Here is a 19,775-nt window from a genome sequence, read left to right as displayed (position 1 = left end):
ATGATTGGTGCCTTTTTGGTTTTAGGTGTAATACTGCTTTAAGTCTCACATGGCTTGAACGGTGGGGGAGGGGGACCCCTAACCAAATCTACACCTTGTAAGTCAGGTCAAGTACACGTCACAGATTACCTCTTCCTGCAGGATTTCGCTCTCCACGTGCCGAAGATTGTTCTTGGCCTGGACGTAGATCTCCGATGTGTGCTGACCCTCGGGAGGGCTTGGTGCTGGATAACACGGGGGTGGCGGGAGTCTGGAGTCAGGAGCCGGGGGCGGAGGTGGCGGCGGGGGAGGAAAGGCTGGCGGTGGGGGAGGAGGGATGCTGCTATCACCTTTCTTGCCTCCGTTGGGGTTTATTTCGGGATTCAGCATGTCCATATAGGTTTTCATGTCATTTGTAGCCGTTTCAGGGGGTCCTATAGAAGGCAAAAGACAAGGATGCGTTAGGAATTCCAAATTTTTATTTAAAGCCTCAATGAAGAATAATGCTCACTGGGTTCCAGAAGGGGGCGGTAGTAGTGACAAAGTAACAGTTTATTGTATTTTTATTAATATAATGTAAATACAAATAAATACATTTAAACACTCTTTGCTGTATATGATAATTAAAGCTAGAATGTCCAAACAAATATATGAAAAAATATATCAAAAAATAGGAAAACAACGTGAAAACAAGTGAAAAGTTCTCCAAATTTTCCAAATTTTCTGTGTATGATACGATGAAGTGAAAACAGTCCTACACCTTCTCCAAGGAATGATCGCACAATCACCGCGTGAACCCTCCACCACATAAAATGGGGGCTTACCAGATTTAATGGATCCTACTCAAAATTATATTTGGAGGATCATATATGCTTGTAGATATACATAGGCTTTTTTCGGTGTTGTCCTTTTCTGGAAGACTTTCAAGTGTGGCCATTTCCTCTACAGTATGTCTCCATCCACATAAATCATCATAGGTAATGGGATAGATATAAAAGAAGAAAGCAGGGACCACAATAGTGTAACTCCATTTTTCGTTTCAAGTAATTTAATAAAAAATTATCAAACTCACGTGTACAAAGAACATAAGCGCTTTTTCAATAAAATCTCAGGCTGCAGTGAAGTCCCGACGCCTTTCGTCTTAAGCAGACATCATCTGGGGTACAACTTCAAGGCAGCCCTCCAGTCTATATAGCCAGACCCCCAATCAGGCCTAGATTTCGTCCATCAGTGTCACCACACATCACTTCCGGTATCCAAGATGGCCGCCGGCGTGCGTTCCACGCCTCTTTTTAATAATATGAAGGGTCTAGTCAAATAACTGGTACATCCCATACTCTTATATGTGTTGGACGAATCACTTCCGTGTATCTCAACGACGAAAGCGAACGTCCTAACGTGCGCCAACAACGTCCAAATGGAACGCAGGCGTAAACACTAAAATGTTCAGCCGATCTTTTAACCTCAGCGGAAGTAAAGTAAACGTGACCCCCGCGTATCTCACGAACGGAAGTGGGCAGCCTGGAACGCACCATCTTTATCCAATGGAGTGCGGACGTATGTCAACATCCCGGCGCCATAACGTCACTTCCGTGTCCCCATATTCAAAAAATAAATAAACGTGTAAAAAAACGCCATCTCTAGGGTGAAATGCAGATCGGCACAAGGTAGAACGAATCTCCTATATATATTAAATAAGGAAAAATAGAGTATATACTTTGAGCTGAGGGATATATCTAATAGAAAAAACGGATAAAATATATAAAAAATATATAAATAAAAAACATTAAATGCTCGGACGCTGCATCCAATAAGAACACAGTGCCTATAATCGCATATTAGCTTATCTAGCCATATTTCACAGGAATAGTAAATTAAGAAGGCAAATTTTGAAAAAGTTTTTTCAGTAATTTTACCCAAAGGAGTTATTATAATCTACCTAGAGATATCAACTGAAAAATAAATAGGAAAATAAATATGACCGAATCTATTCGGGTGGGCGATTATTACATCGTGACACCCTATATAGATAATGACCTACGCAACATCAATCCAAAAAGATTTTTAATCCCAAAAAATTTAAAAAAATTTAAAAAAATTAAAAAATATAAAACTTATAAAAATAAAATGTAGTCATAAGTTTTGAAATATATATATAAAGAGACTTAACCAAAAAAATATATATATACTCAAGAATGGCGCTCTATTGATATTATGGCCCAATCAAAAAGAGACCGAAAGCCATATGTGTTGACATATTAGACGGACCAAACCCAAATCGCCTTTAACCATCTACTAATACTCACAAAGTACATTTTCCCCACATATTCCTACCATGTATAACCAAAAGAGAGGAAAAGAGGAGAATAAAATAAAATAAAATAAAATAAAGATGTAGATGTAAGAGATAGACAGACCTCAACCATCATCAATAAATACATCCATATCACACACCACGGCCAAGCCAAACGGGGAGTGGGACCCAACGCCACGTGTCAACCATCGTTGATGAATGCATTGATGTCCCACTCCACGTTTAGACCAAATGGGAAGTAGCATTTGATGGTGTATATCCAATAGGTCTCTAACCTGGATACACCCCTGGTCATGGCACCCCCCCTCCAGGGTGGCGTGTACTTATCAATAATCAAAAACTCTGTTCCGGTAGGATCACTATTATGACACTGCTTATAGTGTCTAGGAACAGTGTGTTTTGAATCTTTACTCTTGATAAGAGATATATGTTCGCCTACCCTGATTGCAAATGTCCTGATTGTCCTTCCTACATATTGCTTGCCGCATGGACACATTTTAAAGAAACAGATCAGAATAGCTTCATTCCCCTAGATAGCTGCCACCATAGAGCTTGGCTCAATTCGGTCCCACGAAGCCAGTTTCTACGTCTTCGGAGAAACTGTACAGATCTAGACACATTCAGAATACAAGCCAAAAATCTTAGACAGAAATTTGAAGATAAGGGGTATGATAGTGCAATTTTGGATAGGGAAATATGTAAAGTTGCGGAAATTAATAGAGAGGACCTTATTGTTGAGAAAACACAAAATGTACCTGATGATACTTATAGATGGTCTATGTTAACAACGTTTTCATCACAGCATAGACAGATCAAATCTATTATAAACAAACATTGGAGTATATTAAAGAATGATTCTGTGTTAGGCCCCAAGCTACCCGAACAAGCTAAAATACTTTTTAGGGGAGTTCCATCCTTACAGAGTAGTATAGCCCCCAATATCCTAGATCCACCTAATCGTCCATCCTTTTTCCACAACATGACGGGTTTCTACCCCTGTAAAAAGTGCAGTGTATGTAGATATAATATCTTGGGGAGACGTAAAGCTACTGAATTTACATCTACAACTACTAACAAGACACATATTATTAAGCCTTTTTGCACTTGTGATACCAGGTATGTGATATATTTAATCACCTGCCCATGCGGCAAGCAATATGTAGGAAGGACAATCAGGACATTTGCAATCAGGGTAGGCGAACATATATCTCTTATCAAGAGTAAAGATTCAAAACACACTGTTCCTAGACACTATAAGCAGTGTCATAATAGTGATCCTACCGGAACAGAGTTTTTGATTATTGATAAGTACACGCCACCCTGGAGGGGGGGTGCCATGACCAGGGGCGTATCCAGGTTAGAGACCTATTGGATATACACCATCAAATCCTACTTCCCGTTTGGTCTAAACGTGGAGTGGGACATCAATGCATTCATCAACGATGGTTGACACGTGGCGTTGGGTCCCACTCCCCGTTTGGCTTGGGCGTGGTGTGTGATATGGATGTATTTATTGATGATGGTTGAGGTCTGTCTATCTCTTACATCTACATCTTTATTTTATTTTATTTTATTCTCCTCTTTTCCTCTCTTTTGGTTATACATGGTAGGAATATGTGGGGAAAATGTACTTTGTGAGTATTAGTAGATGGTTAAAGGCGATTTGGGTTTGGTCCGTCTAATATGTCAACACATATGGCTTTCGGTCTCTTTTTGATTGGGCCATAATATCAATAGAGCGCCATTCTTGAGTATATATATATTTTTTTGGTTAAGTCTCTTTATATATATATTTCAAAACTTATGACTACATTTGATTTTTATAAGTTTTATATTTTTTTATTTTTTTCAATTTTTTTCAATTTTTTGGGATTAAAAATCTTTTTGGATTGATGTTGCATAGGTCATTATCTATATAGGGTGTCACGATGTAATAATCGCCCACCCGAATAGATTCGGTCATATTTATTTTCCTATTTATTTTTCAGTTGATATCTCTAGGTAGATTATAATAACTCCTTTGGGTAAAATTACTGAAAAAACTTTTTCGAAATTTGCCTTCTTAATTTACTATTCCTGTGAAATATGGCTAGATAAGCTAATATGCGATTATAGGCACTGTGTTCTTATTGGATGCAGCGTCCGAGCATTTAATGTTTTTTATTTATATATTTTTTATATATTTTATCAATTTTTTCTATTAGATATATCCCTCAGCTCAAAGTATATACTCTATTTTTCCTTATTTAATATATATAGGAGATTCGTTCTACCTTGTGCCGATCTGCATTTCACCCTAGAGATGGCGTTTTTTTACACGTTTATTTATTTTTTGAATATGGGGACACGGAAGTGACGTTATGACGCCGGGATGTTGACATACGTCCGCACTCCATTGGATAAAGATGGTGCGTTCCAGGCTGCCCACTTCCGTTCGTGAGATACGCGGGGGTCACGTTTACTTTACTTCCGCTGAGGTTAAAAGATCGTCTGAACATTTTAGTGTTTACGCCTGCGTTCCATTTGGACGTTGTTGGCGCACGTTAGGACGTTCGCTTTCGTCGTTGAGATACACGGAAGTGATTCGTCCAACACATATAAGAGTATGGGATGTACCAGTTATTTGACTAGACCCTTCATATTATTAAAAAGAGGCGTGGAACGCACGCCGGCGGCCATATTGGATACCGGAAGTGATGCGTGGTGACACTGATGGACGAAATCTAGGCCTGATTGGGGGTCTGGCTATATAGACTGGAGGGCTGCCTTGAAGTTGTACCCCAGATGATGTCTGCTTAAGACGAAACGCGTCGGGACTTCACTGCAGCCTGAGATTTTATTGAAAAAGCGCTTAGGTTCTTTGTACACGTGAGTTTGATAATTTTTTATTAAATTACTTGAAACGAAAAACGGAGTTACACTATTGTGGTCCCTGCTTTCTTCTTTTATATCTATCCCATTACCTATGATGATTTATGTGGATGGAGACATACTGTAGAGGAAATAGCCACACTTGAAAGTCTTCCAGAAAAGGACAACACCGAAAAAAGCCTATGTATATCTACAAGCATATATGATCCTCCAAATATAATTTTGAGTAGGATCCATTAAATCTGGTAAGCCCCCATTTTATGTGGTGGAGGGTTCCCGCGGTGATTGTGCGATTATTCCTTGGAGAAGGTGTAGGACTGTTTTCACTTCATCGTATCATACACAGAAAATTTGGAAAATTTGGAGAACTTTTCACTTGTTTTCACGTTGTTTTCCTATTTTTTGATATATTTTTTCATATATTTGTTTGGACATTCTAGCTTTAATTATCATATACAGCAAAGAGTGTTTAAATGTATTTATTTGTTTGCACAGTCTAATGTATGCACTGATTACATTGGTCACATTGTAATGTGGTAAAAACAAATAAGCGCTACACTGTTTTTCACAAAATTTATTATGCCACATTTGTACACCTAGATGTTGTGTTAGCTGCTGTTTGTATACCGTCTACACATTTGAATAGCGCAGTGTTTTTGGTTCTTTTTGAAAAAATATGAATATAATGTGGGAGATGTATCATCATTGCAGTAAGTATCCCTTTACCTTTTTTTTTTGGAAACCTCAAAGCTGTTCAAGAAATTCAGTTTTTCTATTTTGTATGATATGAATATATTTTGTTATCACATTTGTATTTTAATGTTGGAATGCTGTATTGTTTGTATTACTTATCAGCTATATAATGACAAAGATTGGAAAACAGAGTGGATCCTGAGGAAGCTCTTTTTGGGCGAAATGCGTTGATCCATGTGTTCTTTGTTGCTCGTGGGTGTATAGGTGTTCTGACCACATGTTTATAGCTGTGATAAAAATGTCTTATTTAACCACTTGACCACTGGGCACTGGGCACTTAAAAACCCTTAATAACCAGACCAATTTTCAGCTTTTCGGTGCTCTCACATTTTGAATGACAATTACTCAGTCATGCAACACTATACCCATATGAAATTTTTGTCCTTTTTTTCACACAAATAGAGCTGTCTTTTGGTGGTATTTAATCACCGCTGGGTTTTTTATTTTTTGTGCTATAAAAGAAAAAATACAGAAAATTCTGTAAAAAAATGAATTTTTCTTCGTTTCTGTTATAAAATTTAGCAGATTAGTCATTTTTTCTTCATAAATTTTGGCCAAAATTCATACTACTACATATCTTTGGTAAAAATAAGTACAAATTGGTGGATATTATTTGGTCTTTGTGAAAGTTATAGAGTCCACAAGCTGTGGTGCCAATATCTGAAAATTGATCACACCTGAAGTACTGACGGCCTATTTCAATTCTTGAGACCCTAACATGCCAGAAAAGTACAAATACCCCCCAAATGACCCCTTTTTGGAAAGAAGACATTCCAAGGTATTTAGTAAGAGGCATGATGAGTTTTTTTGAAGTTGTCATTTTTTCCCACAATTCTTTGCAAAATCAAGATTTTTTTTACTTTTTTTTTTTCACAAAATTGCCATATCAGTTTATTTCTCACACACAGCATATGCATACCACAAATTACACCCCAAAACACATTCTGCTATTACTCCCGAGTACGGCGATACCACATGTGTGAGACTTTTACACAGTGTGGCCACATACAGAGGCCCAACATGCAGGGAGCGCCATCAGGCGTTCTGGAGCACCCAGGACAATTCTGACATTTCTCTCCTACATGTAAAAATCATCATTTATTTACTAGAAAATTACATCGAATCCCAAAACATTATATATTTTTTTTTAGCAAACTCCCTGGAAAATACAATGGTGGTCGTTGCAACTTTTTATCTCGCACGGTATTTCCGCAGTAATTTTTCGAATGGTTTTTTTTGGAAAAAAAACAGTTTTGTGCTTAAAAAAAAAAAAACACAGTAAAGTTAGCCCAATTTTTGCATAATGTGAAAGATGAAGTTACGTTGAGTAAATAGATACCTAACTTGTCACTCTTTAAAACTGCACAGGCTCGTGGAATGGCACCAAACATCGCTACTTAAAAATCCCCATAGGCGACGATTTAATTTTTTTTTTACTGGTTATATGTTTTGAGTTACAGAGTAGGGCTAGGGCTAGAATTATTGCTCTCGCTCTAACGTTCGCAGCGATACCTCACATGTGTGGTTTGAACACTGTTTTCATATGTGGGCGGGACTTGCGTATGCGTTCGCTTCTGCATGCGAGCACATGGGGACAGGGGCGCTTTAAAAAAAAAAAAAAAATTTTATTGTTCATATTACTTTATTTATTTTAGTTTGACATTTTTTTCCCCAAAAATACATTTTTTGATCACTTTTATTCCTATTACAAGGAATGTAAACATCCCTTGTAACAGGAATATGGCATGACAGGTCCTCTTTACAGTGAGATATGGGGTCAATAAGACCCCACATCTCACCTCTAAGCTGGGAAGCCTGAAAAAAAAAAAAAAAAAAAAAGATTCTGGCTTTGATCGTATTGGCGAGTCGGTAGAAGCACCGGAGGGCGGCGGGAGGGGGGGGGATGTCTATGGCTGGGTATTGCAGGGTATCACCGACTATGGCTGGGTATGGCTGGGTATCTCCGAGTATGGCTGGGTTTCTCAGAGTATGGCGTTGCAGAGTATTGCGTTGCAGAGCATTGCAGGATATTGGCGGGTGTTGCAGAGCATTGCAGAGTGTTGCAGGGTATTGGCGGGTGTTGCAGAGCATTGCAGGGTATTGGCGGGTGTTGCAGAGCATTGCAGAGTGTTGCAGAGTGTTGCAGGGTATTGGCGGGTGTTGCAGAGTGTTGCAGGGTATTGGCGGGTGTTGCAGAGCATTGCAGAGTGTTGCAGGGTATTGGCGGGTGTTACAGAGTGTTGCAGGGTATTGGCGGGTGTTGCAGAGCATTGCAGAGTGTTGGCGGATGTTGCAGAGCATTGCAGAGTGTTGCAGGGTATTGGCGGGTGTTGCAGAGCATTGCAGAGTGTTGCAGGGTATTGGCGGGTGTTGCAGAGCTTTGCAGAGTGTTGCAGGGTATTGGCGGGTGTTGCAGAGCTTTGCAGAGTGTTGCAGGGTATTGGCGGGTGTTGCAGAGCATTGCAGAGTGTTGCAGGGTATTGGCGGGTGTTGCAGAGCTTTGCAGAGTGTTGCAGGGTATTGGCGGGTGTTGCAGAGCTTTGCAGAGTGTTGCAGGGTATTGGCGGGTGTTGCAGAGTGTTGCAGGGTATTGGCGGATGTTGCAGAGCATTGCAGAGTGTTGCAGGGTATTGGCGGGTGTTGCAGAGTGTTGCAGGGTATTGGCGGGTGTTGCAGAGTGTTGCAGGGTATTGGCGGATGTTGCAGAGCATTGCAGAGTGTTGCAGGGTATTGGCGGGTGTTGCAGAGCTTTGCAGAGTGTTGCAGGGTATTGGCGGGTGTTGCAGAGTGTTGCAGGGTATTGGCGGATGTTGCAGAGCATTGCAGAGTGTTGCAGGGTATTGGCGGGTGTTGCAGAGCTTTGCAGAGTGTTGCAGGGTATTGGCGGGTGTTGCAGAGCTTTGCAGAGTGTTGCAGGGTATTGGCGGGTGTTGCAGAGCTTTGCAGAGTGTTGCAGGGTATTGGCGGGTGTTGCAGAGTGTTGCAGGGTATTGGCGGATGTTGCAGAGCATTGCAGAGTGTTGCAGGGTATTGGCGGGGTGTTGCAGAGCATTGCAGAGTGTTGCAGGGTATTGGCGGGTGTTGCAGAGTGTTGCAGGGTATTGGCGGATGTTGCAGAGCATTGCAGAGTGTTGCAGGGTATTGGCGGGTGTTGCAGAGCTTTGCAGAGTGTTGCAGGGTATTGGCGGGTGTTGCAGAGTGTTGCAGGGTATTGGCGGATGTTGCAGAGCATTGCAGAGTGTTGCAGGGTATTGGCGGGTGTTGCAGAGCATTGCAGAGTGTTGCAGGGTATTGGCGGGTGTTGCAGAGCTTTGCAGAGTGTTGCAGGGTATTGGCGGGTGTTGCAGAGCTTTGCAGAGTGTTGCAGGGTATTGGCGGGTGTTGCAGAGTGTTGCAGGGTATTGGCGGATGTTGCAGAGCATTGCAGAGTGTTGCAGGGTATTGGCGGGTGTTGCAGAGTGTTGCAGGGTATTGGCGGATGTTGCAGAGCATTGCAGAGTGTTGCAGGGTATTGGCGGGTGTTGCAGAGCTTTGCAGAGTGTTGCAGGGTATTGGCGGGTGTTGCAGAGTGTTGCAGGGTATTGGCGGATGTTGCAGAGCATTGCAGAGTGTTGCAGGGTATTGGCGGGTGTTGCAGAGCTTTGCAGAGTGTTGCAGGGTATTGGCGGGTGTTGCAGAGCTTTGCAGAGTGTTGCAGGGTATTGGCGGGTGTTGCAGAGTGTTGCAGGGTATTGGCGGGTGTTGCAGAGCTTTGCAGAGTGTTGCAGGGTATTGGCGGGTGTTGCAGAGCTTTGCAGAGTGTTGCAGGGTATTGGCGGGTGTTGCAGAGCTTTGCAGAGTGTTGCAGGGTATTGGCGGGTGTTGCAGAGTGTTGCAGGGTATTGGCGGATGTTGCAGAGCTTTGCAGAGTGTTGCAGAGTAATGGCAGGGAATTGAGGGGTTAATTTTCGGTGAGCAGCGATGTGGGCACTGCAGATGCAGCCCACATCGCTGCTGACACCGATCTCTTCCCCCTCCGCTGTACCGATCGGTACAGAGAGGGGAGGGAGGAACCGGCGTCATAACATGGCGGATGCTCTCGAGTGCACGCCCCAGGGGGCGCGCGAGAGCGGAATTCTGGGAGGACGTCATATGACGGCCTACCAGAGTCAAACAACCGCCCTGTAGCCGTCATTCGGCTATGGGCCGGTTGTTAAGTGGTTAAATGGAAAATATACTTTAAGCACTTAAGGACTGCCCCATGCAGATAAACTGCGGCAGGCTGGCCCTCCTGCGCAAAATCATGTACCTGTACACGATTTTGTGCACAGGGTCTGCACAGGGACTGCGCCTCTGGCGACCCGCTCCCACTGTGATTGGACACAGCGGGAGCCAATCAGCGACGTCCGCCCGACCCCGCCTGTCATTCCGAGGAGAGGCAGAAAGGCAGTCTGCCTATGTAAACAAGGCAGACCGCCGTTCTGCCAGAGTGGAAAATGGAGATCTTGTGTTTCTGCTAAACAGATCTCTGATCTCTGTTTTCCTTTAGCAAAGCAAACTCCCCCCCCCCACAGTTAGCAAGCACCCCCCCCCAGGGACACATTTAACCCTTTGATTGCCCCTGGTCTTAACCCCTTCCCTGCCAGTGTCATTTGTACAGTGACAGTGCATTTTTTTTAAAAGAATGTCAGATTTGTCTGCCGCAATGTCGCAGTCCTGCCAAAAAAAAAAAAATTGCTAATCGCCGCCATAATCGAGCAAAAAAAAAAAAAAACATGATAAATTCCATAAATATATCCCATAGTTTGTAGACTCTATAACTTTTGCACAAACCAATCAATATACGCTTATTGGGATTTTTTTTTTTTACTAAAAATATGTAGCAGAATACATATTGGCCTAAACCGATGAATAAATTTGATTTATTAAATTTTTTATTGGATATGTTTTATATCATAAAGTAGAAAATATTTTTTATTTTTTTCCAAAATTGTCAGTCTTTTTTGTTTATAATCGCGAAAAATAAAAACCGCCGAGGTGATCAAACGCCACCAAAGGAAAACTCTATTTGTAAGGAAAAAAAAAAAAAAAGAACATCAATTTTGTTTTTGGGTACAGCGTCACATGATCGCGCAATTGTCAGTTAAAGCATATAATAATAATAATAGTTCATGAAGGGGGTAAAACCTTCCGGGGCTCAAGTAGTTAATCTGTATAAAAAAATTGATTTTTTTTTCCATCTACATTGTTAACTTTGTTGTTTTGGTGTATTTTTGGGCACTTAAAAATCCCCATTTCCCATAGACTCCCTGTTGGAGAGACAATGGGGGCATTTTTTCTTGTGACTTATCCCTTTACCTACTTGAGCTCCACCCTTTACTCCTTCATTACTAGGCCGCTTTTTAGTGCTCTAATAGTTTGACTGACAAAAACTCTGTCGTGTGATATTGTAACCAAATAGATGTTATAGAATTTCTGAGACAAATAGAGCTTTCTCTTGGTGGTATGGGGTTTTATTTATTTAAAAGAAAAAAACCCCAACATTTGAAAAAAAAAAAAAAAAAATACAAAATACACTTTAACCTCTTGCTTACCGGGCACCTAAACTCCCCACCTGCCCAGACCAATTTTCTGCTTTCAGCACTGTCGCACTTTGAATAACAATTACGCGGTCATCCATCACTGTACACATATGACATTTGTATCATTTTTTTCACACGAATGGTGCTTTCTTTTGGTGCTATTTAATCGCCACTTGAGTTTTTATTTTATGCTAAACAAACAAAAAAAAAAAAAGACAGAAATGTTTGAAAAAAAACAAACATGTTTGATAGTTTGTTATAAAATTTTGCAAACTGGTAATTTTTCTCCTTCATTGATATTCGCTGATGAGGCTGCACTGATGGGCACTAATGAGGCTACACTGATGGGCACTGATGATCTGCACTGGTAGGCATTGATAAGATGGCACTGATGGGCCCTGGTGGGTGGCACTGATGAGTGACACTCATGGGTGGCACTAAGGTTGCCACCTTTTCTTCAAGTCAAACCCAAACACTTTTGTGGCGCACAACAATTTGTTTTTTTTAATAGTATAAACTATACATATATTTTGCTACTAAATAACATTTCTAATCATATGAAGTTAATAACAAGAGTTCCCCTTTACATCAGAGTCCACAGAGTTCCCCTTTTACATCTGAACTCAGAGTTCCCTTTCACTGTAAGGGGCGACTCTGCAGACTCTGATGTAAGGGAGAACTCTGGGGACTCTAACATAAGGGATGCTCTGGGAATACTGATCTAAGGGGGAACACTGAGAACTCTGATGTACGAAGAAGACTCTGATGTAAGGGGAAACACTGTGGCCTCTGGTGTAAAGTGAAACTCTGATGTAAGGGGTGCTCTGAGAACCCTGATTTGCCTTAGTGTACTCACTCAGAGACAGAAGGGAGACACTTCAGTCACAGAGGGATGGATGGATGGATGGATGGATGGTGAGCTCACTCACCCCTTGGCAGTTTAACACCTCTCATCCAGATGATTCTGAGGCTGCTGGACTTCAAATTTCTGGCCCCCACTTTCCTTCTCTGAGGCCCAGCACCGAGGGATTGGAGTGTGGGCAGACAAAGAGAGGTGGGAGAAGAGGTGCAGATTGAGCACTCTCTCCTCTGCCCTCTGCATGTGTTTGGGGGGGGGTTATTAGTTTTGGCTTTTGGCAGTATGAAAGAGTGTAACAGACACTCTCAGCTGAGACAACTGCAGTCAGTAACCCTAGCCATAGTCCAGTACAGACAGTCCCAAACCCGGACACATGATTCCAAACCCAAACTGTCCGGGTGAATCCTGGACAGGTGGCACTGATAAATGTCACTGATAGGCACTGCTAGGTGACACTGATGGGCAGCACTGGTGATGAGGCAGAAGCCTCTGCAGAGGTTCTCCATGATCGGGACTGATGTCCGTCTCACAGCCGCCGGTGAGCGGCTTTTTTTTTTTTCTACCAGCGTGAGGAGAAAAAAAAAAACAGCCGATTCCCGGCTCTGTTTACATCACATGATCAGCTGTCATTGGCTGACAGCTGATCACATGGTAAAGGGGTCGGGATCTCATAGACTTGCTGATCACAAAGCGCGCCGCATGTGCCCTGCAGGGGGCACGCAGGCCATTCAAAGCGCCTCCCGGCAAATTAGATCCACGCTGCAGCCTTCTTTCGGCTATAGCGTGGACGGGAGGTGGTTAATGAAGAAAAAAAAAAAAACACAATATATACCTTTTTTTTTTTTCTGAAATATAAAAGATGATGTTACGCCAAGTAAATAGATACCCAACATGTCACACTTTAAAATTGCGCACACCCGTAATGACTAAGGAAACTCCATAGGCGGTGGGGTGGGAAGGGGTTGATGGGGACGGATGTCCCCTCCTGTTCCTTCTGAAAGGGTTCCAGTGGCTCATGATCTACTCAGAACACTTTCATGGGAAAGCCAGCCGCTGGCTGTAAAAGCCATACCAGGGTTGTGGCCGATATCTTCAGCCATAATGCCAATAAAGCAATTCAGACCACATTGCGGTCTTGATAGTGGTTAAAGTAGAAGTTAAAGCGGAGTTCCACCCAAAAATTGAACTTTAAGTGTAGATGACCCCCCGACATGCCAAATTTTACCCTCTTTTTAGAGGCACCCAGCCCCCACCTCCTCCCAGGGCTCCGCGGTGCCGGAAGGAAGATCACCTCTCCCACCCCCCCACCCCCGCAATCTTGTCACACGTCACAGGTCCCAGAAGTGTGCCCGGCCATTCACAGGGCATGGTGCAGCTCGTGCATGCGCAGTGCGTGCCCGGCTGTGAAGCCACAGCCGGGCGCCCACAGTTACAGTGCCGGTGTAGTGTCATATTTTGCTCCCCATCGTAGTATGCTCCGGAAGTGAGGTTGCGGCCAGGAATTTCGCACTGCGAATGCGCAATGCGTTCCAAACACTTGCGCCATGCTTTCACTGAAACCGTCAAATAGTTCCCTCCCCGAATCCACATAGGGTACGTAATGCCCTCCCCCGAGCCACGGTTACCCGCTCTCTCTCCACCGCTCTCCGCTCCGTCTAAAGTTTAACGTCACTTCCGTGACATTATCTGATGGTTTCACTGAACTGCATTGCCGCAAATCCTTTGAAACGCATGGCGCAAGTGCTTGGAACGCATTGCGCATGCGCAGTGCGAAATTTCTGCCCGCAATGTCACTTCCGGAGTATTCTACGATGGGGAGCAATATATGAGACTACATCGGTGCCACAGAGAGGTGGGGGAGAGGAGGATTATTAAAAGTCAGCAGCTACACTTTTTGTAGCTGCTGACTTTTAAATGGTGGAACTCCACTTTATAGTCAACTTTTTAACTTGTACCTACAGGTAAGCCTATAAGAAGGCTTGCCTATAGGTACACTGAATATCTCCTAACCTTGCACTGTTTAGGAGATATTCACATGGGAAGCAGCCAGCGACGTCACCGGTACATGCGCTCTGAAGGGACGGCATACCCGCACCATACCAGGCGCATGCATGGGAGTGATGTCATCGTGGCTTCGGCCATTTATACAGCCCGAGTCCACAAACCTGGAAGGAAGATCGGGTGAAGATGGAAGTATCCGGGAGCCGTGACAGCGCTGCACAGGAGGGCTCCGTGTCCAGGTAAGTCTGTCAATGTGCTAGTACAAGTACATTATGACTTAAATCTGCAGGGGCCACATTTAAAATAAAAAAATTCTGGCAGTTTACAACAGCTTTAAGCATTCAACATTTGGAACATTCACTAATTGAAAGATAGCAGACGACATCTTTTGATGACAAAACGTGTAGGGTGGAGCTTCGGTGTATGATGTCATCGCGTATCGGAGTGCAGCCATCTTACTGGTTTGAAACACTTACTGCTGTCAGGCTGTTTTTCCATCTGTTCATACAAATTACCCCTCAGGATCCACACTTTATCCGGACAAGAACTATTCAGGTGAACGGGATCACGCTGCAACCGCCCTGCAACTGGGCGCAATGTTGCCGAGTAGCGTGTTAACTTTTTGAGGGTTGAAACAGGTAAGTGAGGATTGCGAAAACATCCCCTTCTCACCGTCTGCAAACCGGCAATAATAGGCACAGGCGTGAATGAGCCCCAAATCTGAATTCCAATCTCGACCTGATATGTTCTGCTTTTGGCGCATTCCTCCTCGCACGCCCGGCCATGGCGTTCTACCACCTGGGGAAATAATACTGAACATTTCCGCCCCACTGTCAGACACAACCCTTTGTGCTGGAAGAAATCCCAGTCGGAAGATGAAAGTAAAAACAGGTTCTGGTTGTACAATGGAGATGTAACGTGAGCACCGAGCGGACGGAAAAAGAGAAAATGTGGAAGTTCAGCATTTTATCAATAAAGTTCCATCATTAATTACGGAACAAAAAAAAAAAACACGCATTGTGGTTCATATCAGATTACATGGCAGAGAGGAGAGCGAAGGCGCTAAAAAGAGCCGCCATCTGTAGGAAGCAATGAGATTCCCCAATCCCCATCAACGAAATATTAGTTCTGTTTGGGATCTCACTCTGGGTTTCCTCGTCTGAAGTCTTTTACAGCTTCCTCTATTGACGGCCTATGGAGGGCAGCGAGGGAACGTCTGAGACCACTGTGGGCAGAAGTCTGTGTGAGGTAGATCAGTGTAGTCACCGGTCATTTACAAATGGGCAGAGCCAAGGCTATAATTCCATAGCCATGCATTAAAGTATGGCTCACCTATAGAAATACAGGGGGCCAGAGAAGTAAGAAGGGACAAAGGGGACATCGTACGTGCGTCTATGATGTTAGATACTTTGGACACATTACATGCTTGTTGGTAAGTCTAAGCCCTTGTACACACAGGTCAGACATTCTGACAACCAAATCCGACAGATTTTGGCCGACGGATTTTGGCCAAAACTGTTGCATACACACGGTCGGACACAGTTGTCAGAAAATCCGATTGTACATAACGTTGATGACGTTATTTCGTTACGATGGGACTACGTTCAGGCTAGTAGCCAATAGCTTAGGTCTAGGAATTTGATCTGAGCATGCGTGGCACTTTGTCCGTCGGAGTAGGCTACACATGATCGCAGTATGTCCAATCGGAGCATTTTGTCTGAATATTTTACCGGCAAGATGGAAAAGTTGGTCCGTCGGATATTCCGATGGAAACAGTCCGATGGAGACCACACACAGTCGGAATATCCGACAAAATGGTCCGATAAGACGCATTCCGACGGAATCTCCGACCGTGTGTACAAGGGCTAAAAGGACATTGTACAGAGCTTGTGCAATCAATGTGTCATATGTATGACCACCCTGTCACATGCCTTTTAACCCAGCTACTATAGAGGAAGTCACTAAACTTTTTTCTAATGCCCACCTAACCTCCTGCCCCCTGGACCCTGTTCCTTCTCAAATACTACGGTCACCATCTGACTCAATCCTACACTCCTTAACTCACATCTTCAACCTCTCCCTCTCTACTGGCATCTCCCCCAACCCTCTAAAACATGCACTAGTCACTCCCATACCAAAAAAGGCCTCACTGGACCCCACCAATCTTAACAACCTAAGACCCATCTCTTTACTCACCTTTTGCCTCCAAACTCCTTGAACGTTTAGTCTACAACCGAGTGAGCGACCACCTCATTGAGAATAACCTTCTTGATCCCGTTCAGTCTGGATTTTGCCCTCAACACTCCACAGAAACCGCTTTTCTAAAACTCACAAACGGCTTGCTAACGGCCAAAACCAACGGTCATTATTCCATACTCTAAGCCCTTGTACACACGGTCGGAGATTCCGACAACCAAATCCGACGGATTTTGTCCGATGGATTTTGAGCATGCGTGGCACTTTGTCCGATCGGAATTCTCTACACATGATCGGAGTATGTCCGATTGGAGTATTTTGTCGGAAAATATTTCCAGCAAGTTGGAAAATTTGATCCGACGGATATTCCGACGGAAACAGTCCGATGGAGACCACACACAGTCGGAATATCCGACAAAACGGTCCGATCGGACACATTCCGTCGGAATCTCCGACCGCGTGTACAAGGGCTTACTCTTGGACCTTTCTGCTGCCTTGGATATAATTGACCACCCCCTCCTCCTCAAAAAACTCAATTTGCTTGGTCTCCATGGCTGCGCTCTCCGTTGGTTTGAATCTTACCGCTCTCATCGCACCTTCAGTGTCCCAACTCCACCTCCTCCTCGCCAACTCCCCTTTCCGTTGGGGTCCCCCAAGGTTCTGTCCTTGGACCTCTACTGTTCTCCATCTACACATCCTCCCTGGGTCAGCTGATGGCCTCCCATGGCTTCCACTACCATTTATATGCCGATGACACCCAAATCTATCTCTCTGCCCCTCAGCTCACCCCATCAATCTCCTCACACATCACTGATCTACTAACAGACATATCAGCCTGGATGTCACACCACTTCCTCAAACTCAACTCTTAATATTTCCTCCCCCACGTGCCCCTTCCCCCACGTGCCCCTTCCTCCACGTGCCCCTTCCCTCACGTGCCCCTTCGCCTGACTTCTCTGTCAAGATCAATGGCACATCTATCAGTCCGTCCCCACATGCCAGGGTGCTAGGGGTAACCTTAGACTCTGAACGGTCCTTTCAGGCCCACATACAAGCCCTGTCCAAATCATGCTGCCTTACCCGCCGCAACATCTCCAGAATACGCCCCTTTTTAACTAATGACACCACCAAGCTTCTAATTCGCTCGCTAGTCATCTCTCACCTCGACTACTGCAACTCCCTCCTCATTGGATTACCTTTACATAGACTCCTCCCCCCTCCAGTCCATAATGAATGCCGCTGCAAGACTCATCCACCTTACCAACCATACAGTGTCCTCCACCCCTCTCTGCCAATCCCTTCACTGGCTTCCATCCACCCAACGTAAAAAGTACTAACGATAATTTCCAAAGCCACCCATAACTCTGCCCCCAGCTACATCACTAAGCTAGTCCCAAAATACCAAGCAAGCGGCCCTCTTCCGTCATTCCAAGACCTCCTGCTCTCTAGCTCCCTTGTCACCTCCTCCCACGCTCACCTCCAGGATTTCTCCAGAGCTTCTCCCATCCTTTGGAACTCCCTACCCCAATCTGTCCGACTGGCCCCTAATCTATCCATCTTTAGATGATCCCTGAAAACCCTTCTCTTCAAAGAAGCCTATTCTGCTTCTAACTAACACTGTTTTACTTCCTCCATCAGCTCATCCCCCCACAGCTAATACCTTTTGTATCAATTGCCCCTTCCTTTTTAGATTGTAAGCTCTAAGGAGCAGGGCCCTCTGATTCCTCTTGTACCAAATTGTAATGTAACTGTAATGTCTGCCCTCATGTTGTAAAGCACTGCGCAAACTGTAGGCGCTATATAAAACCTGTACAATAATAATAATGCCTGATGAAGGGGACCTGTGTGGCTCAGAAACGTTGCTATCTGCAGTAACAGATGATCATTGATCTGATCATTGATTTGACCCATTTTGGAGGTCTTGGTGTGCTGGTGACATCACTCTCTCTGTATGACCACCCTAGCACATGCAGTAAACACAATCAATATAGATGATAGCTGAATAGTTAATGAACACTGAACCATCACACCTATATGAGCTTGTTGGGCATCCCATTCCACAACCATGGACATTTCCCCCCTTTTGCAGTTAGAACATCCTCCACTCTTCTGGAAAGGCTTTACACAAGATTCTGGAGGGTGTCTGTGGGAATTTGTGCCAATTTGCAAGGTCAGGTACCGATGTTGGATTAGAAGATCTGGCTTATTTATCCCAAAGGTGTTCAGTAGGGTTGAGGTCAGGGCTCTGTGCAGGACACTCAAGTTCCTCCACACCAAACTGGTCAAGCCATGTCTTTATGGAGCTGGCTTTGAGCACAATCATGCTGGAAGAGAAAAAAACCTTTCCAATACTTTTTTTTACCCAAGGCTGGAAGCTCCCAATGCGTTTTGCTCCGTTTACCCATTGGTCATTGGGTATGAGATATGTATACCTATATTGTGCCAAACTGGAGAAGTGTAACCATACAGTACCTGTGGATTCCCCGCGGATGCTGGAAATCACTGAAGAACGCACTGATAGTACACCATGGCAAGAGGCTGCCCTGCTGCTTGGTGAAGAGAAGTGGCGCTCGCTCAGGATGGGCACCATTCAGGGAACACGTTGCTTGCTCTAAATGAATGTGAAGCATTCTCTGATTGGACCAGGTGGAGAGGTGGGGTCCAGGCTGGTCTATGTGTACTTAAAAATTGCCCTCCCTGGAACTCTGCTTTAACCAGTTCAGGATCACCTACTGCACTTATACTGCGGCAGGGTGGCACCAGGGCTCGAGTGCTGCGGGAATGCATGGGAACGGCGTTCCCGTACTATTTCCACAGCGGGAACGCCGTTCCCACTAGCTGTCTGAGCCGGACTGAGGCTATGCAGCGCGTAGTCCGCGCCGCTCCTCAGCCGCCGAGTGACTGGTTGCTAGGCAAGGGCCGCTCCGCATCTAGCAACTGGTCACATGACTTCGGCCGTGCACGTGGGCACGCACTGGCGCGAGACCGTCAGTCAGTGTGACACACGCTGCGCGCCGGACTGTCCTCCCGCTCCCCTCTACCCAGTGCCTCCTGTTGCCACAGCCGCTGCACTTTTCAAGTTTACTTCTTCTCCCCCCAGAACAGAAGGGAAGAGAATAAATACCAGGAGGTCAGTCACTAGTGTGTAAGTAAGTTGCATTCTGCAATACCCTGCCAAATTGCCAATACTCATCCATACTCTGCAATACCCTATCAGTATCAATACTCTGCACTACCCCGC

General features: G+C 44.4%; 1 protein-coding gene across 1 annotated transcript in view; it reads right to left on the bottom strand.

Moving 5' to 3' along the window:
• Nucleotides 1–19,775, bottom strand: part of ESPN (espin) — a 347,402-nt gene that overhangs the window by 151,959 nt on the left and 175,668 nt on the right. Inside the window, 1 exon segment of the mRNA XM_077458332.1 lies at nt 130–413. Within this exon segment, the coding sequence (XP_077314458.1) occupies nt 130–413 (284 nt within the window).

The sequence above is a fragment of the Lithobates pipiens genome, unplaced genomic scaffold, assembly GCF_037356315.1.
Source record: "Lithobates pipiens isolate NorthernLeopardFrog02 unplaced genomic scaffold, aLitPip1_a1.2 Scaffold_27, whole genome shotgun sequence".
NCBI lineage: Eukaryota > Metazoa > Chordata > Amphibia > Anura > Ranidae > Lithobates > Lithobates pipiens.
The sequence above is the reverse complement of the archived record's forward strand: the minus strand, read 5'-3'. Positions and strand labels throughout refer to the sequence as shown.